Here is a 23,475-nt window from a genome sequence, read left to right as displayed (position 1 = left end):
CCTTAGGACACTCCTACTGTTTCTTAAATTAGGAACCTGACATAGATCTTTAGATTATTATTTTTTAAATGGCTTCTGGTTTCAGTCTTAGGCAGAGCTAATTTCTTGAAAATTGGAGGTGATAAATTATTCAGTTTGCTAATAATGGCTTTCCAGATAGGTGGCAGGCACTTTTTTGCAACAGCAAGAATGGCAGTTAAGATTAAAAAATAGCTCGCATTAGGCACATTTTTCCTCCCACGTTAATAAAGTTAAATTGCCTCTTGAATTAGATTCTATGGCAAATTTCTATAACAGAAGCTTAGAGCTGACACCAAATTCATGTGTAAGTGTATAAATAAATTACTTCATTTTAAAAGCTACAGAAGACAACTGAAGATGTTCATTGTTCTAGAAATTGGGCTAAGGTCACCTATTTAAGCACCTGGCTTTCATCTTCTGCTTTCTTAAAGCTTTGATTCTTGCATTACCTGTAGATATCCTATCAAAAAGGTGGTGAAACATTGCTAATCTCACACCAAGATACCTTTCTTTAACATAGATTTTGCACAGGCAGGTACATGTCTCTGGGCAGCAAAATCTCAGCACTTGCTGTTAAAAGCTCAACCACCAGAACAACGTGGATGTCCTATGGATCTTTTCCCAGCTGCATACCTGACTGCACTTGAGAAGAAATGAAAAAAAAAAAAAAAAGAGCAGAGGGTATGATTAACTGATTAACTCCTATTTATTTATTTTTGAAAAAAAACAAGGAAGAAAATAGTCATAAACTTTAATCTGCTCTTACAAATTAATCATGGTTTAAAAGTATAAACTGAGTTATTTTATAAACTCTCTATCCATTCAGAACTATGTGAGATGCTAGGAACACAAATGCCATTCAGCTTGCACATCTCTGTGAGGTCCAAGTCATATTCTTTCCCCTTCCTAAGAAAAATTCGGAAGTGATGGGTTTGGATCCTTCAAGTCCCACAACTCCTTCCCTTAAATCCAAGATCAATTTGGAGATGATTGGTGAGATTTTTCCTGCTTGTAACACCTGTTCTTCACATTAAGAATGTAACTGTGGCTGTTTGTTTGCCTGCATGAGTCACTGGAGCCTTCAAGATCTTGCAAGCAGTTTTGTCAAAATATAAGGAAAAATCCCATTCCCAGACTGGGAACTGCATCATGGAAGGGTTGTGGCTGACTACTGGCAGTGACAGAACCCCTACTGCCTATGGGTTCCATTTTTTTTCAACAAATGAAAAAATAATGTGAACTCACTGTGATTTTGGGGGAGGAATAAATTCACGATAATACAGTACACCATCCAATCATTCCTGTTGGACAATAATCCCAGTTTCTGGCCTGTGAGCTGTTCACAGAAAACATGCTCAGTCTTGCCTTCAACACCATTGATGCTGAGTCAGTTCTAGCAGGAAAACAGCAGAAACCTACCAACAGAAAAACATCACCACTTATTTTGCAATGTGGAACCTATTTCCAAACCATGTCACCCTCTGCAGGCATGGCTTCCTGCTACCCAGTTATCTCTTGCCACTGGCATCTCCTGCTTTGGTAGCTATAAAAACACAAGAGTTACAAGAAGTATCTTCATTGTTAGGAGCCTAGGCATGATCCAGGCATGCAACATGTTTACCACAATACAATGAGATAGTGACATATTTAATTTCAAAATTATCTGGGACAACTATGTTGCTTGCATTGCGTCTGATGCTGCATGAAAGCAGGGTTCCCAAGATGAAAAGATCTAAGAATTACTCACTATTCCTCTTCTAATTCTTTGTATTATTGTCTTACTATTAAATCACTTTTATTATACAATTTGATGTTATGCCATTCTTACTGAGATTAGGGAAGGACCCTGCACATTCCCCATGCAAGAACAGCCAGTGACAGTGCTTCCGTACTCTCCTACCTCTACACACATCTCCTCCTCAGCAGGAGGATGTTGGCCTCTTTGCTGCAGCCATTAGGACCTTGTTCTCAGTGGCCTGGCAGGAGGTGGCTGGACTCGCTGCCTTTAGCAGCTGGGATAGGTCATAGCTGGTAATAGGAGGCGGTGACTGGGTGTTCAGAGCCCTTTGAAAGTGGGGAAGAAAGGGTACCACTAAACCTAGGTGCTGTCAGTGTGAGGGACGTGGAAGTGCATGAAGGTGGAGACATATACCAGGCATGGGCAATAGCCCAAGGATTAAAACCCCTCTGTGTTATGGGACTTACTGCTGTGGGAGCAGAGTAGGAGTTCAGTTTCCCATTTTCTTCTGCTCACACTTTTTTGCACCCAAACTGTCCTAAAGTGCCTGCTTCTCCCCAGAACCTGCCCTCCTCTTTGGTGAGCACTGAAGTCCGGGCAACTTCTGAGGTCAGCGGAACTTGTACCATGCAGCAGGCTAACCCTTGAGGGACCTAATACACCCAGGGGCAGCTTATGCAGTGCTTTTGCTGGCCTGGCAGGAGGGACTAAATCCACTTCTGCCTTTTCTCTACTCTGTAACAGTTCTGTGCAGTCTCCTGGAGCAGCTGTTTCCCAGGTTCATCCAAAACAGCAGATTCTCTTTAATACTCCTGGAAGCATTTGTCATCTAAGAGCCAAGCTGTCATAACATATATTCCAAGTTACAGCTGGAAATTACTTTCACGATTAGAAAGGGCAAAGACTTTTGCTGCTGAAGCTGAGTGTTAGGCTACCAGCTGAGGAACACCAAGAGGGACCTGGAAGATGCCCTTGCATATACCTCTTTCCTTGGGTTGCATTTCCAGTCCGCCAAGCTGTGGAGGTGGTGCCTCCGCAGAGAAGTTGTGCGCAGGTTGTGCTCTGAAGGGGCTTTTGCTTTGAATTTACTCCTCTCTTTGGTCTGTCACAGCTCAGATTTAGGAACTTCTGGACCTACTTCTCCGAGGGAGAGAGAAAAGCACTTGAAAGGTTCTGGGGAACAACTGAAGAGTTATTTAAACCAAGTTTTAGTAGAGGCTGAATGTTTATTAGAGGCAGACCAGCAGTTTATTGTATTGTTTTTTTTCCTTGGATTACAAGTGATAATTATTTCCAGAATGCTTTTTCAGAACACTTTGGTAGTGCTCATGAGATAATGGGACAGAAAGGAAGACTGGGTAACAGGTGTGTGCAAAAGAGCCCAACAAAAATCAGCTAAAAATTAGAGACCCTTTGTTGTACAGTATAGCTATTGATAAAAAAAACTTACTTTGCCATTAAATGTAGTTCTGGGTGGGATTAGTAACTGGTTTTATCAGTGTGCCTTCTTCTGGAAACTATTTCAAATTCCTTATCCCAATTCCAGCACATATTGTGTTAATGTATTGTGTCTCTGGTGTTCGCAGTGTAGAAACCACAGAACCATAGAATGGTTTGGGTTGGAAGTCACCTTAAAGTTCACCCAGTTCCAACTCTTCTGTCATGGGCATGGACACAATCCACTAGACCAGGTTGCTCAAAGCCCTCTCCAACCTGGCCTGAACACTGCTAGGGATGGGGCAGCCACAGCTTCTCTGGGCAACCTGTGCCAGTGCCTCACCACTGGAATTTTTCCCCCAGTATGCCCTGGTATCTGGTCAGGAGAAATGATCATTTGAGAGTGGGATGGGTGGTAAGGTGGGATAGTGGAATGTGAAGTTATTAAATACTATGGATGAGGAAAAGCCCGGCACTGCTGACAGCTATGGGTGCCCCCACTGCCCTCTGGGGTCAGGAGGTGACCTCATGCTCCTGAGGGGCCTGAAGGGAACCTGCCATTAACACAATAGTTCAGTCTTAAGCACAGCAACACAGACAAAAGCTGAAAAAACATATTTGGTGTTCACTTGGAGTTTACTTAGGCGCAGGACAGCAAAGCGGATCCATTCAGACTCTCTGTAATTGGGCTTTCTCTAGTTTTAATTTTCCCGAATCTTCTTTTTTGCCAAAGGCAATGTTTTTATCCATAGGTTGCTATTCACAGATGGCTAGATTAACATACTCACTTTGTGCTACATCATCCTAAATATCAGGATTTTCCATTCCTTTGTAAATGAAACATTAAGCCCTTTCCTAATTCATGAAAACTGGTGAGAGAGAAAACAAGATTTTAAGAAGTTCCCTATAACTGCTTCTCTGAGTATTCTCTGCATATTTACAAATAGCTTTTTTCTTGTCTTAGCAGTGCTCAGTTCCTGTTTATACAGATGGTTTTGGGGGACTGTATAAACATGCACGAAAGTGCAGCACCCTAAAATACTTCCATTCTCACAATACTTAACTCAAGATCTTGATTCAAGATCTTACCTGTACCACGGCGTTCCATTTTTTCATTGGATTAGTTTGTCACAGACTAAGAAATTTCTAATATTCAATTTGTAATACCCAGTGCACTCACTTGGTGTAAATGTGTAGTGGAGTTATACTTGATTAAGAAGCTGAGATTCTCATCTAATGTCATAATCATTCATTAGAAACACAGGTTAGGAAAGAATTATATTAATAGTGCCATGTCTTGAACCAGGGGACATTATGATTGCCTGATACTTTGTAATTCCCAGCAATGAATTGTGGAAAAGGGACCACAGTAACCATCTTCTCCAAGAAGGTATGTACTCAGATGAAATTTGAGAAGAATCTGTTTTCTTAGGAAATGATTATAATGAACACTGAAAAACAGTGATGTAGTCCTGCAGAGTAATTCAACGTATATATTTGAGTTACAAGTTGTACACAGAGATGTTTAGTTAAACTATAATAATTGAGTCAGATGATAAAGTCCAGAGCTGGATCTCAAGATTCGTTCTCTAGCTCTGAATGGAATGGAATATTCTGATGGGGATAAATGCATGCAATAATAAACTGGTACTTATCACTGCATGGATGTCAGACAGCACTCTTCAGCACGCTGCAATTTGAAGAAATGGTTAAATGCTGTTATAAAGCTGGAAGCTGGCAGGATTTTATGTTGCACAGATGCTCCTTCTTTGCCTTTCCTTTGTACTTGGCTCCCAACTGGTACTTGTAATCCTGCACAGAGGATTCCTTAACCTGACCTCTATGATTTTAGAACAAATGACACTCTGGCTCTTGAAATTTGTTGACTTTTCCCTCCACAGATGTTTTGCTTTCCTCCTCCTTGCCTGTCCTGAAATTTAAGAAGTGCCTGGTGTGAGCAAACGACAGATCTGTTGGAAGGTACAGATGTGGAGTGTTATTTATTTGCAGTCTCGAAGGCCTTTGATAAGGTTTTACAGCAGAAATTACTCATTTTTTATCTTCTTAACCCACAGTTTTTTCCTGTTTGCCTGTGTTTTGAATATAAATTGCTATGCCTTCTCATAGGGTTATGTGATAAGAAATAGCTTTATTTTATGAGTATGGAATTTTTTATTATTTCCCTGAATTTGTTTACTCCAATCCATAAAAGCAACCAGCCAACCAAGCTGAAGTTTGAACTCGGCAAGCAGCTGCCTCAGATTTGAAGAACATACTTGCAGCTTAACTCTGCTCATGCAACTCACACCTACTATTGTATTTTAAAGCACAGTTTCACATGCAATTCCATGCAGAGAAGCACGTTTTCCTAAAAAATAAGCAGCGTGCCTTGTAAGCAGGGATTTGCATTTGAGAGACACTTCTGACTGAAATTCCCTCATCTCAACCAATTTATTTTGGTTCTTTTCCAAGGAAAACCACGTTCCTTGCTGCTACCTACTTGAAATATTCGTTAAGGAGCATTGCAGATACCAGCTCTGCAACCTGACAAACCTTGAAACAGGAAAGCCCAATGGGGATGCACTTTCCTGAGGTATTAAAGAAACGTTTTGAGGAATTTCTACAACCCGTTTGTCATAGTTTAAGCTAGTTTCAAGAGGTAGCTGAGCATTAAAAAGGTGGAAAGGCTTCCTGCAGGACAAAAGTAGTCAACCTCTTAGGTTACCTACCAAGGAGGGAACTCGTTTCATTTACAAACATGGCTGATTTGCTGTGTTTATATGGAGCGGAAGCTCGAAAAACATCAGCACGGGCATGAAGTTTCAAAGTTGGGGATGACAAATGCCCAAGGAAAGCCTCAGCAGCCTATATTTTTTAAAGCACATGAAAATATCAGCCGCACAGGAAAGCTGCGTGCTGAATCAGCTCAGTAACGCTTTCTCTCCCCACGCACTTTTACCTTGTTATCTCGGGCACTCACCTTTCCCTTCTCCCTTTCAAGTCTCAGTTCATTAATTACACCTTTCCAGAACGTTTTAAGACACTGGAGTGGGGGCTCGCCGCACGCTGCGCATCAACCGCAACGCGCGGCCGGGCCCGCCGGGGCTTCGCGGGCGGTTTCGCGGGAACGGACACGTGTGACTGAGGTCCCCCGACGTAAGTGTGCGAGGGGGGTGTGTGCTTGCGACCGAGCCCCGGCGGTGCGGACGCGGGGCGGGGCGGGCGGCCAGGCTATAAGGCGGGCGCGCTCGGCGGGGCGGGCAGCATCTCTCCCGGCGGCAGCGGTAACGATGGGCAGCGGCGATGGGCGGTTGCTGGCGGTGCTGGCGGCGGCTTCCCTGCTCTGGGTGCCGGGGCAGGGCCAGCCCCGAGGTGAGCGGGCGGGAGTGCGCGGCTCTCGGGGTACTTAGTGCCGTGCAGTGCAGTGCGGTGCGGTGCAGTGCAATGCAATGCAATGGAGTGCAGTGCCGTGCCGTGCCGTGCGTGCTGAGTTTGCCTGTAGTCCCGAGGCAGGCTTTCGTCCCCGCGGGGCAGGGGGAGCCTTGGCGGCGTGTCCTGAGCAGAGGCGGTACGGGTGGCTGTACTGTGCGGCCAGGGGTGACCCACGAGAGGAGGCGGGCTTGGGTCCGGCGGTGCTGGCCGCCTCGCTGCCACGCTCTTTCCCCTCCTTCATCCCTCCTCTCCCACTATCTCCTCACTTCGCAGCCGCCCTCCCCCTCTTCCTGGAGCCCTTTCTTCTCCCTCGGCGGCGGGGGCCACTGCGCCCTGCCGCCTCCGGGGCCGCCCACTCCCTTTGTGGGAGCCGAGGGCGGCTGTGGAGCAGCAGGAACCCGGGGAAGGGGCGGCCGGGCGGGGGACTGGCGGTAGGACCTGTTCCCCACAGCAGCGCGCCCCAACCAGGCGGACCCCTCAGCACAGCCCCTGTCCTGGCGGGAGACGGGGCCGCAGACGCGGGGATCTCGCTCAGGGGAGGGAGAGGGCAGGCAGGCACGAAGGAAACATCACGCTGCCGCTAATGTAACGCAGATCAAGCTTTGTTGGAAGGAGTGAGAGGATCAAAACCACTTTACAAGTATGAGGCAGGGGTAGCGTGAGGATACGATGGCGATAATTCACGAAAGTTTTCTTTTGCACGTGGAGCTCTGTGGTGCATTGCCTCCGGGATGCCTGAGCGCTCCACGGAAAGGTCTTGGTTTGCAAATAACTTCATCGGAGGCATCCTCTTTGTTCAGAGCGCAGTAGCCTGTGTTTTCTTACCGAGACTGAAGGCAGGGAGCAACAGCAGTTCGCTCGCTGTTTCTGGGTCAACAGTAGTTGACTTCGGTATGCTCGGTTAGGAGAAGAAGCGCTGGTAGGCACCAGATGCTTTTACCTTTAGCTTGATCCAGCTCCTGCTGGAGTCAACATCAGAATTTCTGCTGATCTCTACTCCCTGCACACTACTCCCCAGCTGCATTTGTTCTCTCTTAAAAAAAAGAGTGTGGAAAATGGTCGGAAAGCATATGTTGTGCAGATGCATCACTTAGATTTCTTTATGGTGAAGTGTGGTGTTCAAGATGGATACAGTGTGGGAGATTAGCATCTGGAAGGTTACACACTGCGGTGTGTTCATTAGTATCATTGTGTGTACAAACCATCATTGTCCAGGTAAGGACACAAAATCAAGCCCAAGTAAATCCCAGAGTCTGTGTATTTCAGCTGGTAAATACATACACCTTGGTTATGAAAATTCAATCTTAGAAACAAATGAAAAGCCAGACAAAATGATTAACAAGTTTTCACTTTTTTTTTGTAAGGTACTATTATGCACATCAAAATAACTTTCACTATTAACTCATATTTGAATATGCCTGTTAGCACAGTTTTAAGAGGTAGGAATTTTCTTAAAGCTGGTCAAATACAATTAAGAAGAGTCCATACCTTTTTTGTAGAAATTTAGTGATCTTCTGCAGCTTTTGCAAATAGTTTAGTGCTGTTATTCCAGCAGGTCACATTGCTAGAGGCATCCTGATAAAATGTACATTTTTATATTAGTGATGGAAGGTGCCAGTATCTTTGATTGCTCCTAAGCCACCAACCTGGGGCTATTTAAATTTATAATTACATTGTTGGAGTTGAAAGATCAGGTCAGGAGACCATTATTCCCATTTGATTAGGTTGACAGAATTTTTTCTTTCTCAGCATGAGAGCACAGATCATCCAAGGAAGCAGTGAGTATCAAACCCTGCTGGTGGATAATTGCTTTGCAAAGACCAGAATTCAAGATAACTGATCCTAAAACAATGTGAAGAATGCAATGCAGATTAGAATAGCCCTGTTGCTTTGGCAGAAAATAAACAACTGAAGTTCAAACTTGTAAGCATTGTAGTGATGTGAAAATACAGTTTGTGGTGAGGCTGGAAAAATTTCTCAGAGCCGTGAGAACATTTGAGAAGTTTTGGGGAAAGGCATATTGGCATGACCATGGAGAGTACCTTGATAGCACTCCCAGCGTTCCTTTCAGTAGATGAGGAAATGAGTGTACAATGGTTGCAAGAGTCTGTTAGAAAGTGCTGAAGTTCAGTCTAAGAAAGAGAATTGCAGAATAGTAGTTACTACACTGAACAGCTCTGAAGATTAATAGTTGGTTCTTATAGCCTAAAGATTAGTATCTACATACCTGTAAAATGTAGTTGGTGTTTTAATTGCAGGTGTTTTGTTAAAGTGTCCTCATCATGTTGAAAAGTTGAGTTTGTATTTTCAGTTATGTCTTTTGTTTCCACTTACTCACTTTTCCTGAAGCATTTATACTATGGTTTGGATCTAGATGAGAGTAGTTTTACAACCTCAGAAGCAAATAGCCATTTCAGAGGCTTATGTGCAGCTTTGCTCTGCTGGAATGCATTCTTAATTACACTGGAGGTAACAGTTATACAGCCCTACATAGTAGAAAGGGAAATCAGTTAATGGTTTTGAACACTATTGCCTATATGTCATAAATTTGATTCTGTCCCTGTCAGGTGATTTTTCTGTAATTAAGAAAAACATCCTGCTACTGTAAATGTGTAGTAAGGGTAACTTTCAAGGCTGTAGTTTTAGACTAAATATTTCCTCAGCTGCACTCATCTCAGCTTATTTTTGTTAACCGGTGTGCTGTACTATCCTGCTCAGTTATTCCTGCCTGGAGGTTTGGAAACAATAGACTTTAAGTGCTGATGCTGAGGGAATTGAATGGCCTCAAGAAGGTGCCTCAGGTGTTTCATCTGGGCAGAGCTGGACACATGTATTTATCATACTTCTCATCACTTGGGTTTCAAACCTACCTTACTTACAGAATCTGGTTTGGTAATTTAAGTATGCTTAGGCTATGACTAATGCAAAAATTATGACATTATAGTCAGCAGAAACATTTTTTGATGAAACAAGTGATATGGTTTGCATGTAAATCAGATTGTTGGAGCACTTGCCGAGGAAGTGGGAGATTTAGGTTAATCTCCTTAGTTTGAGAGAGTTTGAACCCACATCTCCAATTTCTGAATATACTACCAAGTTGGTGTAACAGGTAATGCAGGGGAGGAGGAAGTGTGTATGAAATCTCTCCAAACTGAGCTACTGTGCAGCCAAGAATGCAAGTTTAATGTGTGCAGAGAATGGGCAAGAAAAAACCTGATGTTGTAGTTGAATCATTAGGGCACTAAAAGGATGGAAGGAGAATCCAATTGCAGGCCTTACTTTCTTTTGTTTACTTGCTGCAAGCAGTAATCAATCGGGTGTCTGAATTCAGGATAAGAACTTTTTTTATTGTACCTGTGTCTGCTGTATTTTTACTGGGACACTCAAGCCTGGCACCACTCAGCAGGATGACTGTGCATCCCACCTGGTGGAGAAAGACTTTTTAGTGCCTAATTGAGGATGGCAAATTAGTTCCTCAGAGGTGATGTGCCTAGGCAGGTAGATCTTGGTTTGTCTTGCTACAGCCTTATACAGTCAAAGGTGTTCTGTACATTGATATGGTTTCCTCTTGACACTTCCAAAACTGAGAGTCAGACTTCCAGAGTGTATTTGGGTGGCCATAAAACTCTGAAGAAAGTCTTCTTCCACTTTCAAGATAAGCTGGATTTTGCATTCCTAAATGCTTTTCGTGTAAGATGAAAAAAAAAAAGCCATAGGTACTTTACGGTATTGCAGGTTTGTGTATGGTAATGGCCTGAATAGAGCTTGTTTCCATCAGTCTTAAATACCATTTTTTCATGAAATCTGCAGCAGAAACATGAAGTACCTTGAGACTTGTAGGAAACTTCAAGGCAGTGCTATTTGCAACTGCAGTGTGAAGCAGGAGTAAAAAATATGGGAGTCTGAGGCAGAATCACTTAATATTGTGGTAAGCCAAAACCTTTTATTTTGGCAAAATTGGGCAGAATGGTATCCTTGGCTTAAGTTCTCACTTTTTCCCCTCTGTCAGAAACCTCAGGTACAGTGAACCTATACACCCCTTGTGTCTTCATGCGGGTTAAGCAGTAGAACCACAAGATATTTATTAACTGTCCACGCTCTATTTAACCTGTTAGATTATGTGATAAGTTCCATATCCACACACACAAAGGAGCACAGAGAAACAAGGTGGGGCAACCTAGTAATGAGCCTACAGAAATGAGCTACTGGAGGGAACAGGAGATCCAAGGCAACTGCTGGCTAGACCACGGGATCTAGGAGCCAACCAAGAGACCCATCTGCATGTTTGTGTCTGCCTCAGATAACTGGAGATTGGAAGATCCAGGGCCAGCTGCGTGGCAGACTGAACATACTGGCCAGTAACTAGAGGGATCCATAGTGAGTGTGTTTTGGTGTGTTGGGTGTGATGAGGTGATGGTGTTGTATATGAGGAAGTCTATGAACCAGTGGCTGGAGTGTGGCTACAGGCATCAGGGGCTTACATAGGCAGGTGTCAGCAACTGGAGAGACCCTAGCATCTAGGAAGGGGCAGTTACTGGCCAGACTGAGAGTCCAAGTCAGGCTACTGAAGGAATCTGCACTGCATATATATCTTTACATGAATAGATGTTTTCTGCTTTCCTTCATCCTGACCAGGGGGAGCAGTGAACAGGATGAGACTTGGTGGTTGCATTCATATGTTTCTGTTCTGTCTTTGTTGATCTTTGTGACTGGGCATATGTATATGCATATATGTGTTGCATTATGTGTGTGGGGCTATGTGTGTGCCTGCTGGGAATACATTCTCAGCCTTACTACTGGCTGGATCTAGGAGCATGTAGCTGCAGCATCTGCCTCTCTGTTGGGCTACAGAACTTCGCACGCCACAGCAAAACCTTGTAGAAGAAGAGATGTAATTCTGGAGCTTAGGTTTTCTCTGATGCATTTTAGCTGCTGAGGCCTTTGTGTAGCTGACTTCATTCTACATAGTACTCTACAGAAATCAATTTTAGATGAGCTGTCTATGAAGTCGCCTCCAAGGCCACGTTGCACATCCCCAGGAATGCTGATTTTTGGGGTACCATTGAGTAGAAATGATAAGGTTCCCTAAATTCATAGAAAGCAACACAAATATTTTCAAACTTTTATTAACTAGAAATGGAGCTCAATCGTATTAAAAGGAATCTGTAGTGTAAAAAGAATAATGTAAAAGGTAATCTCAACTAGGTGCACACTTTGCTAACTGGGGTCAGACTTGAGGATGGGAGAAGAGGAATAAAGAACAAGGAGGAAATTCAGTTTTTCTGATGATCTGCAGAGAACATCTTGGACATTCTGTGGGGAAAACATTGCGCTTAGCCTTGATTCGAAAGTCCTATATTTAGAAGCTACTTTGATTCCACACACCCCCACCCCCCTTATTTAAAAGAAAGCATCAGCAAGCCACAGACTATTTCTTCTTTTCTCAGAGTACAAAGGTATGTGACAGAAAAATCCCATGAAAGCATTCTAAGTAGACTGAAGATTAAGATAAAAATAAAAATTTGTCTGTCATAAATATTTTCTCTATTCCCTGAGGGCCTAGAAAATGCATCTCTGGAAATTCAGGACTATCAGTGTGTGTTGATCAGTTGTTGGTATTTACAGCAGTTTCACACAGGATCTTCAGGTGGAGTTTGCTGCCTTCTCCTAGATGTACTTTTTTTGTACTTCAGGTATCCCTTTCTGACCAAACAGGAATGGTGTGTTGGAGAAGTTTTGCAAGATGAGGTTGGTTAGGTCAGCTTGCAGGAATTGTGATTTGTTAATTGGCATAAACCTTGTATGCACATCAATCAAACTTTGCATTTATATATGTTTTTAGGTAGTTGAATGATATCTCAGAGGCTGTGTAAGTGCCTCTGGGAACTAGTATATAGGTACAGCTCTCTCTGACTTCGACATTTGAGGCAACTGCTTCATTTGCTTGTGGGTCAGAGGAAAAGGTTAGGTATAGCTGTGCTCCTTTTTTTTTTTTAGTTCTGCTATTTCAGGGCTTTAATGATTTCTCAGTCATTCTGTGTTTTTTAGAGGGGAAAAAACCTGCTTTTTTCCCTGAGATGTAATAATTTTATGCCCTTTTTTTTTGAGTATTAAAAGCTGTATGCATCACAATTTTACAGGGAAACTAGAGGACTTACTTTGTAGATACAGTACCTATAAATAACACTCTAAAAATTAGAAAGCATAGAAGTGTAAGCCTAAAAACACTTTCAAAGTGTAAGCCTTCAGTATCCTCATTACAAAGATAGGTAGATGCACATAATTAGACTTCCCCTCCTGCTTGTGAAACAGCTGTTACCATTCCTGAGTTTTACCTTGTGTTCCTGGCAGAGCAAAATGGACTTACAGGCGTCTTTGGTTTTACCCCAAAACGTGATTATTTTATTTTATTTTATTTTATTTCATTTTATTTATTTTATTTTATTTTTTTAATTCTGTTTTAAGGTCTCCCTGGAAAATCACTGTGAGCATGTGAGCTCAGGAGGCTGTTGGAAGGGTGGAATGTTGGAATACATGGCAGTCTCACCCACTGCCCTTTCCACAAGTGGTCCAACCTTGCAGGCTGTGTAAAGCAGCAGTTAGCAGGGATTGATGGACTGAGTTGTTTCATCTTGTCTTTTCTGGGCTTTTCCTAAGAGGCAAAGCCATGAAGATCCCACTGCTGCTTTGTGTAGGCAGAGTAGATTTCAGCCTTCAGCAATTCTTTCTGTTTTATCATCTTTAACTTGTTAGCTTTTGATGATTTTTTTCTTAACTGTCATTTAATACGGTATCAACTCCACCAGAGATATTCCCTAACCAATTCTTTTAGGTTAAAGTTTCAGATTTGAAAGCTGTTTTGCAAACAGAATGTAATTCCTTTCTGTGAGCTCACTTATTGAGCAGTGAGATCCAGCCATTCTCTTCATTCCCGCATGAGAATAAAGGTTAAAAAGCTGTTTAAGAAATTGTCTTCCCAAAGTGGAAACTTTATATTTCCCTTTGATCTTCCTACATTTTTTACTGCTGTTTTGCTCCAAAATGACCATAAAGATAGGTCCATGTCCATTGCTTCTTTTATCATATATCTATAAGCTTTTATTTGCTGAGAGGACAGTTCACAAAACCAATTTCTATAGCTTTGATTTGATCACTGGATTTTCTTGTGGATCTGATGAAGCAGAAGTTTTCAATAGCAGATTACTAGCTCTTCACAAATCAGTGGCACAAGTCATAATAAACCTTGGAATTCAACCATTGAACATAAATGCAGACTGGTGCTTGCTTAGGTTCATATTGATATTTATTCAGTTCTCTGAAAGTGTAACTGGCATTTTACCTTCTGTCACAAAACTCATCTGATCAAAGAAGCGTGTAAAGAAATGTTTGTGTGGGACAGAGAGAAGAAAACCTAGTAAGTGACTGGTGCTTCCAGTGCAGTTTGATTTTGGCTGAGTGCTGCCCTTCCAGGGAGTCTGGAGGAGGGTCTAGGTTGTCCCCCTCACTTTGTATCCATGGGTGCCAGCAGAATGAGCTCTGCAGCCATGGCACGAAGTGGTGGGCAGGCTGGATGCCTGGGAAGATGTCAAGCTGGGGAGCCTGGCTGCACCTAGTGCTCCTCCTGGCCAGTCACTGCTGACTTCTCAGGGCTATTCCAGGTACATCAGGGCATATCTAGACAGTGATTGAGTCCATTTGAGTCTAGCACTAGCAGTAGGCTTGTGCTTGAAAAACTGATTAATCAAATTATGCCCTCCCCATTTCTGGTTGTTGCTTTACAGAAGTGAGAAAACCAGCTCCTGAATGTGCTTTGCTGCTAATAAAACTGCCTAAGGAAGTCCAGTGTGTTTTCTTGTCTAGTTTTCTCTTATAAACATAGAGGCAATTTCTCATTCAAATGCATGAATAGCTAATATATGTTTTGTTATTCTCCATGCCACACCATTCATTTATTATTTCACTTGCCTTTGCAGTGCTGCCTTTTGTGTCCTATCTTGCACTGTTGTAAGAGGGAACAGCAAGATAGGCTTGTAAGTGTGTGCTAATGCCTCTGATGATTAGATTGTTTCTATTTTATTGGCTGAGAAGGGCTAGATAACAGAAACTTTTAAGTGAAATTCCTTTCAGTAGTCAGGATCTGTGGAAACCCTGGTTTAAATTAGGGTTGTGAAATGCATACTGTTGAAATTTTTAGGATTCCTTTTATTTACTCTAACTTTAAAAGCCTCTAAAATATGCACTCAATTACTTTATTAGAAAACACCCTTTAAAATATTCTGAAGAGATAAAAATTTGGATGGGAAAATGAAGGCTCAGATAAACTCCACTCACTCTGGGAGAATTGCTGTAAATTTAAATTTATCTACCAACAATTGTACAGTTACTCCTTCAGTAGTTGCTAACTAATGCATTGGTTTGGCAAGGACCTTATTTAATTGCCCGACTAATCCAATTTGCTTTTATGGGGTAATATTTCTCATGTACAGAGCTAAGAAAAACATTTTTGCAAATTGAAAGCAAATCTAACATAAACCAACCCAACCAAACAAAACCAACCAACTCTGGGTATTTTTAAGTTTTTTTTTTTTTTGATATTAATGATTAATCTGACTAAAAGTTGATCAGAATTTTAGGAGCCATAATTTTTTTTGCTAGTGTAAAAATGTGAGCTTGTTACTGAAATGGTCTTTAGAAGTAAGCAGAATTTTAAGCTAAAACTTACAGGAATAAGGCCTTGCAAGCCTTATCCCAATTTAGTTTCCTTGAAGAAGGTTTACAGTGTGTCTGCCAACATTGTACAGAGCAAGTTTATGATAGCTAAAGGCTTGCAGCAGATGCTAATACTAGAGTCAAATGGATGACCGCTCTTTGCTTGAGTGGTTACGCAAGGGACAGCTTAGTTGCTAGCATTTTTGATAATACTGTAATGGGGAGATTTCTAATTGAAGAAGTGATTCGGCAGAGTACAGCACAGGTTTTCTGTGAGGTGGAGGAGGCTGCTCTTTGCAAACAATAAGGGGATGTATGTAGCAGGGCAGGGAAATTCAAGATTAATTGCATGATGATTAAGGGAGAATAGATCTTGCCAATGTGATGAGTGATGGTATACGGTGTGAAGGCAGCAATGAAGCAGTAGGTACAAAGCATGACTGCTAGTGGACAACTGTACTCAGTGCGTATCTTAATATGGGTCAGAGGTTGCCACACTGATCTTTAGCTCCAGGGACATGTCAAATTGCTCAAACTTTTTACTGTGGATTCTTGGTATAAGGATCTGCTATTTCTGTGCTGCCATGGCTAATAGTGGTAATGGACAAATCCAAGTTTGAGTATCTCTGGTAAGCTGAAAATCCTGCTGTAGTGATAGGGAAAGAAGGGGCTTCTCAGTGGTTCAGTGGCATGGAAGATGTCAGGATATTTGTCCCAAAGAAGTACTTCTGTGTACCACAAAGCACCAACTGATGATACAGTCGCTCTCTAGCTTGAGCAGTCTTCCTCAGCTTTTCTATTCTTAAGGACAACAAGAAGCAAGGTGCCCAATCTGCAGCCCTACCTATATGATCACTGCATTTCCCACAGTAATCAGCAAAAATATGTGTTTCAGGGTAGGACCTAAAATACGCTTTGCAACTTCTTTTAGTGTCAGTGTAGCATTGCTGAATTTTAAATGGTACTGCTTGAACACTCAGTTGTGGTCTTCAGGTTTTTAGTATTTTCTATAAAAATTGCCCTTTGGGTTGAAATGCATCATTCTTGTTTTCAGGCCAAAGGCAAAATACTTTCAGGACACTTGATTAAAATTCCATGTAGCTGGCTGAGCTATCGAGCATTGATGGCAGTACAAAAGAGAACTTTTTAAAAAGTTTGCAATTTTGGTTGTTATTTTCCCCTCTTCATTTTTGTGTCCTTAAAATCACACTTTTTCCAGGATTTAATCTGTGTGACACAAATGCCTTTGATTTTTCATGAAGGCATTTACTGTAAAAGCAATAAAATGTGGGTTTGAATGTGGTGAGGGTCTGAAACATAGAAAATGTGCAACAAGTGACTTGCTATAAATATTTTTTAAACAGTTGCAATATGTGCCCTGTACATTTGTTAACCTGTGTGCCTGGAGACCAGCAGATGTAAGTAAAGAAGGCATTGTGATTTAGAGTTTTACTTTGTTGCTTGTACTAAAATACCTAGGAAAAAAGTAAAAGGATGTGTTTTTTTTTTTGTTTTGCAAAAAGCAGAATGTGTTCTGCAGCACACTGAACAGCTGGTTATAACTGAAAAAAAAACCAAAACCCAAGCCCAAAACAAATCCTACAGAAGTTATTTCCCAATTAACTATTTAAATCAGAGATTGCAAAATCTTGTCCATAGAGATAAGGGAATGATAAAGTTTTGCATGCCTTCAGTGCTTCACAGTTGCAAATACTTTCAGTTCCATTTATGCTGGAGGAAATGTGCTTCCTTCTACCCAGGAAGATCTGGCAGTGATACAGATCTTATGTGCCCGGGTAATGGCTTTGTGCCTGCTGGAATGAAAACATTTTTCTTCCAGGTCTGAAAAAAACATGTCCTTGTAAACCAGGAGTGCTGGTAGTTCTGAAGTGCTGAAAACTCTTCTACTTGAAATAGCTTTTGTTCATTAATGTAAAAATTCCACTTATTTTAAATGGAAATTTAACTTCATCCAAGGCAGCTGTAGTTCATAATATTAAGATAATGCTTTCATATTGAATGCACTAGTGAAAAAAAAGTGACATTTTGTTTTTATGTATGGCTGGTGAGTAACAAGCTTAAATGAACTAAGTGAAAAATACATTTCAGAGTTCCTTTGTAGTGTAGCTTCTTTCTGTAATACTTCATTTATGATCACAAGAAGCCAGCTGCCTCAAGGGGTCCTTAATGTTTACATGGGAAAAGAAGTAGTAACATTTTGTCTAGTTGTGAGGGTGAGTCACAGTACAAAAGTGACTGGGACCACTAAACCTTCAAAATTCTTCTCAAGCTCAGGTCTCTTAGACTTTGCCAAGTCTAAATACAAATTCAGAATCAGGAGAGAGCTAATATACACTTGGGTTGTAACTTTCTATTTATTATAATAAATGATTCAGTGTGAAGCCTAAAGCTGCACATTTATGAATGCAAATTTAATTTGGATTAAACACAGACAAGATTTCCATTTACAAGGAAGACTGTTGCCTCAGCTTGAAAACAGGTTATAGGAAAGAAGTGCAGGGTGAGCATCTATTGAGGTAGTCATAGTAAAAGGTGGGAGGGGTGGAAAAAGGCTGCTTCAGACCCAACGTTAGACTAGAAATATTCTGTCTTGTTGATACTAGGGTACACGAATGACAAATGACTGAGGTCCCTAGTCTTGACATGCCAATCACACTGCCAGTACTACTGTCACATTGATCTAAGCTAATACTGTGTTTTAGGCTGCATGTTAGCAAAGCTGACGAGACACTGAAGTGTTTAGTAGCTGTGGCTTGTATTTACTTCAGGTTTTAGGTGAAAATTATTCCCAGGATTAAAGGTGACTTCAGGAAAAAAAGCTAGTGTAATGCTAAAAGAAATAACAACCCCCAAAACAACAAACACAGTAATGTAGATTCCTCAGTGTGTGGAAAAGGCTTTTCGTGAACAAGAAAGAACTAATTTCATGGTCTAGCAGGTTTGCTGTTCCCTGGCAGCCTGCCCATCTGTCAACTTTTGCCTCTTTTGCTTTGGTTTAAATGCTGTGACAATTTCTAGGCAGATTCTTGAACAGGCCAACACCATCCAAAAAAACAGTACTTGCAAGATGTGACTTGATGGAAGAAATATTGATTATGCTTTGAAAATGCTTGATAGTGCTCACAAACTACCCACCTTTTATATCAAAAAGTTTACTGTCTGATGCTGAAAACCAACATGAAAGCTGGTTTTCTTCACTTTTCCGACTGCCCCTTAGTTGTTCGGTTTGAAAGAAAGCAGCAAATTACTGCCAATATTGAAGGCATTAGAAATTGCTCTGATAAAACTTTTTGATGTTCTTATTCTTTATCCCTAAGAACTGTAACTTTTTTTTTTTGTCTCAGATCCCTGAAATTTGTGAAGCTCTGAGCCGTACTACTAGAAACCATATTCAGAGCTGTAATGTGAGCTATTAAACCCATTGTAGTTACCAATGTTTTTCTGTTCTTTTAAAACCTTCTACTGAAGGCTGTCAAGGAAGAGTTGCACTCCTGTGGGAAACAAGGTAACTCATTTGTAGGAATCTCAGGATGGGACTGAAAATCAGTTGCTCAAAGTCCTTCAGTGTTTAGCATTTGCATACTGACCCATGTCTTTGCATCCTTATCCTCTCTACTTCCAATCTGAGTACATGTGTTGTGAAATAGTCTATATATGTTCTACATCTACATTTGCAAGCTCTGAGCATGAGAGGGACTGAGAAGGTAGGATATTGTAAAGTTTGCATTAGTTAACTTATTAACAGCTTCATAATCTAAAGGATTAGATTTAGTATTAGCAGTCAGTCTAAACTAGTATTTAACTAGTATCTAAACTAGTGGTATTAAAAATCTTAATATTTTGTGTAAGAAAATGTTAAGTTACTATGTAACAGAGGTGACAAGCTTCAGTTTCTTGTACCTTATTTTCTTGCTAAACATTTAATCTGGGGTTTTCTTTACAGACATTTTTCAGTGAGTTTGGGAATTCCATAATTTTAACTCTTCTATCTTTCCAGTACTGCATATTGGGAAACTTAGCATTTTGCAATTAAATCTTACTTGGCATGTAATGTTTTCCTCCCTTAGTTTTGTAACGTTTTCCTCGATTACTTTTCCATTGCCTTTTACGTTTAGCATTCTGCTCCTTAGACTATGAAATTTAAAATCCTATTAGGGTTCAGTTTTTCTGTCCCTTTTCTGCAAAAAACATTTTGCCTTGCTCAGATTCTCTGCTACATTCTGGCTAGCAAACCTAGCTAGTGTTTGAAACTTTAAAGAAATAATGCAAGTTATACCAGACTTTTGCTCTTTAACCCTCATGAACTACATGGAGGAAGCTAGTGGGGGCAGAATAGTACACCTGATGCTCAGTACTGAGTGAGCAAACTTATGCCTTCTATGTATGCAGTCAGAATTTAACAGAATGTTATTAATTTGCAGCGTTATACTTCTTTCCAATACATTTCTGAGTACTGGATGTTAATTAGCACATCACCTAGCCCAAGCAGACCACAGTAGGGAAATGCCTGTTGCTGCAGTACCCTGTCACCATCAAAGTTCTCATTAATAATGCTGAATGCACATAAGCAACAGCAGAAAATGTTTGGCAGAGAAACCCTTTGCCATTTGGATAGAGAAAGGGGAAGGGTTTGGTTTTCTCCAGCTTGTTTGTGCTCTAACAGCTTGCAGGGTTCAAGCAGAATATTTTGGGTCACACTGACTGCTGTAATGGCTTTTTTTTTTTTGTTCTTTCTTCTGGTCTCCAGTTGGATTTTTTAAGTATGATTTCCAAAAGTTTGGCAGAATCAGAGCTGCAAAATAATCAGCAAGTTGTTCTGAAAGGAAGTGTTTATAAGTGTTCAGCAAATGGCTGCACAGTAATCTGTTTTACCGATAACCTGAGCTCATCCCAGGGCCTGATGTGGCATATGATTCTCTTTCATGACTGAAAGAGAAGGAGGCTGATAGGTAGGAGGCTGAAAAAGGTGTTTTATTTACCTTGGTGTGCAAAGCAAACTGAACTGTAGTACCTCAAAAAGAAAGCAAAACTTACTCTTGGATGTGTTAACAAAACCGACAAGAATTTAAGAAATCGGTCTACTCCAGTTGGTGCTGATGAGGTCTGAAGAGCTGCACTGTTGGAGAGATGCAGACTGCCAAGAGTTGAGAAGGATAAGAGATTTAAAAGATCGACTGTGCAAAGATTGAAAGGGTTGTACTTAGTCTGGAAAAGAGAAAAGGGTGTGTGATAACAGCCTTTCAGGTAATCAAAAGCTGTAATCAAGATAATGAAAGATCATGCATGCAGTAAAGGACTGGTTGTAACACCAGAGTAGACTTGTCAGGGATGCTGAGGAATAACCCTCACTGAAAGCTCTTGAGAATAGACAAACTTAGCATGTTCTCATATGGAAAACTGTTCAAATTACATAAACGTAATCTTCCCCAGCTAGGGCTTCTATGATTGACTGATTAGTCAGTTTTGCTCTACAGTATGAGAAGAAATAGGAAACAGGTTTTAGGAAAAGATATTGGTCTGTCATGGTGGTGAGGTTTCATTTTAATCGAAGTGGTTTGATCTAAACATAGCAAATTAAAGTTTGCAGGGATTCTGCTAATAAAACTATACCCGTTAGTTAGCTCCTGTAAACTTTGTATTGTGCTAGCAGAAATTCTCCTCTCCACAGGGCTACAGGAAAACAAGTGATAAGTTTCTGAATTAACCTCTAAGAAGTGCCTTTCTACCTAAGCCTATTGTCTAAGTTGTAGTGAAGCTTTCAGCTTTTCAAATGGACCAGTGCTGCAGTTAATGCATGTTTTTAGGCAAGGTTTCCACAAAATGGATTATAAAGCATGTTGAATGTTACACCCCAGATTTCTTGCTGACTAAGAACCAGGAATAAGTGCTTTAATCCCTGCAATTAGAAGTTAGCGATTTCAGCCCTTTTGTCTCAGGGAAATCAGCCTTGATTTTTCATTATAATTACAGGATAGGATTCTGATGAAAGTGTATAGAAAAGTTTAAGGGGCATTTGCTAGTAGAATATAATGAGGGTAATTCTACTGAGCAGGCAGGGAATCTGAACCCAAGATGGATAGTTCCAGGGCTTTTATTTAGTAAACTCATTTAATTCAAAACTTGAATAAGACAGAAAAACTAAATCAAATCTGTGGTATTGAAAACTGTCTGAGATTGTTATAAAAAAATGTGACCTCGACTTCTGGACTATAATTCTATTACATACTTTAGACATTCTAATACTCTGTGACATTCTATTACATTTTGTCCTTACCCTTTCTTTTCCAGAAGTGCATCAAACTATTCTGAACAACTGTCACTGTGTCCTCTATAAATGTTTTCAGTAAATGGAGAATTTATTGCTTGTGAGCAGTCTTCAACATTGCCTGCTTGTTATGAACCACTGATTGCTTTAACATTTTTAAAAACGCTAACTTGCAAATGAGAGTAGACCCCTTCAAGTATTTCTGTGTTCCGAGAAATTACACAAAAAGCTTATTGTTACTACACACATCGGCTCTTTATGGTTTTTAAGTCACATCTACTTCGTTCACTTGCAGATTACTGCTTTATTATGCTCAGCACAGAAAACCCAAAATACTTGGGGAAAAATCAGGCTGTTGCTTTGCTGAATGCCCTTAAGAGCTGCTCACTGAAGTCTAGTTGGGAGTCCTCATTGCATACACTGATGAACAATCCACGAAATATTATGTCATCTTCTGGACTCAGTTCTTTGCTTGCTTCAGATAATCTTTTGCCTTCATTCCCCATCATTTTTGTCTTCTGGTTTCTTAAAAAGAACCTCAACAAACACTACCCTACTTTATTCAGCTTTCAGGTGATATCAGGCAGATTAGCAAATGTGGGTTCAAAGGGAAGCTGTCTTAAATGTGGCCTTCCTCTAAGTTCTGCCATCCTCAATGTGTTAATCAGGATAGCAAAAAGTATTATCTTCTTTATTGAGTTTATTGAACATATTTCCTGGCACAAGGAAGCCTGTGTAAAGCAGAACACTCATAGGTATCCTTCTGTTTGTACAACTGTGTTTGTAACAAAATGAATTTAATCAGCTCTGCCTCTGTTAAGAAAATTGTTGTTCTGGTGACTCTCCATGTGCCACAGTAAAAAGTGGAGAAGTACAGTTTTACCCTGTATGTCAGTCACATTGTGAGAATCCATACAGTCAAGCATGGTCAAAACCACAGACAGTGTGTGGATTTTTCCAAAATGCACAAATCCACTTTCTTTGCACCTGAAACAGAACACTTATTAAATAATATTAATTTCCTGAGTGAAAAACACCCCAAACATTAGTCAGCAATGGAACTGGGGTTTCATTCAGATGTAGCTATACAGAGTGCAGCCAAGGGTCCTGAGAGTACTTTTTAAAAAGAAGGAAGGGAATAAATATGTCTAAAAAGCCTTTGATAAATGGCACACAGCTGCATGTAGTTTCCAAGTTTCCATTAGCAATGTGTATGTGCTGTGGCCTAAGCGTGGAGAGTGAGTCTAATGTCTTTGAAGTGCTTTGATGCTGCTGTATGTGGGCAGGCTAGCTGAGCTAGACAAAATGTTCAAGTCTAGGACACATCAGATCCACTGTGCAAATACTATGGAACTGATCTACTCATGTGGAGTAAATCACGTGTATCCAGAATGTATCAACAGATATGCATTGGTCACAATTGGAGTTGCCAGAAGCTTGGAAATGTTACAAATCCTCAAAATTCTTCTCCATAAAAATTTCCGGGGTGCTTGGTAGTCTAGATCTGTAATAAAATCAAAATTTATAAAACTACAAAGAATTAAATTGAGTCTCCAGGGAAGATGATGGTACTTATATCTGCAACAAGGAGCTTGTGAGGACTTCTGCAGACCCTGGTTTCAGGTAGAATAATTTCCAAAGAAGTGTAGGCCACATGATTCATCTGTTATTCTTTCTTAATGTCAAATTAGCATCTATACACTTGTTTTCTAGTCTTGGATGGTGTGAGGTTCTCTGGTTTGTGGAAAATGGGTAGCTTAGTAGCATGAATAATCAAGTTAAAGAGTTTTCCTTACAAAGAGCTGGGCAGCAGTTAGAAGTAAGTGAGTTGAATTTGAAAGTTCTTCCAGCT

General features: G+C 40.8%; 1 protein-coding gene across 1 annotated transcript in view; it reads left to right on the top strand.

Moving 5' to 3' along the window:
* Window positions 1-6,449: 6,449 nt before the first annotated feature.
* Window positions 6,450-23,475, top strand: part of LAMA1 (laminin subunit alpha 1) — a 101,924-nt gene continuing 84,898 nt past the window's right edge. Inside the window, exon 1 of the mRNA XM_062632959.1 lies at window positions 6,450-6,568. Coding sequence (XP_062488943.1) covers window positions 6,487-6,568 — 82 coding nt within the window. The 5' untranslated portion in view covers window positions 6,450-6,486. The remainder of the gene's footprint in view (window positions 6,569-23,475) is intronic.

Source organism: Pezoporus occidentalis, unplaced genomic scaffold (assembly GCF_034315485.1).
Source record: "Pezoporus occidentalis ecotype Australia unplaced genomic scaffold, CSIRO_AGI_Poc_V1 ctg4, whole genome shotgun sequence".
Classification (NCBI taxonomy): domain Eukaryota; kingdom Metazoa; phylum Chordata; class Aves; order Psittaciformes; family Psittacidae; genus Pezoporus; species Pezoporus occidentalis.
The sequence above is the reverse complement of the archived record's forward strand: the minus strand, read 5'-3'. Positions and strand labels throughout refer to the sequence as shown.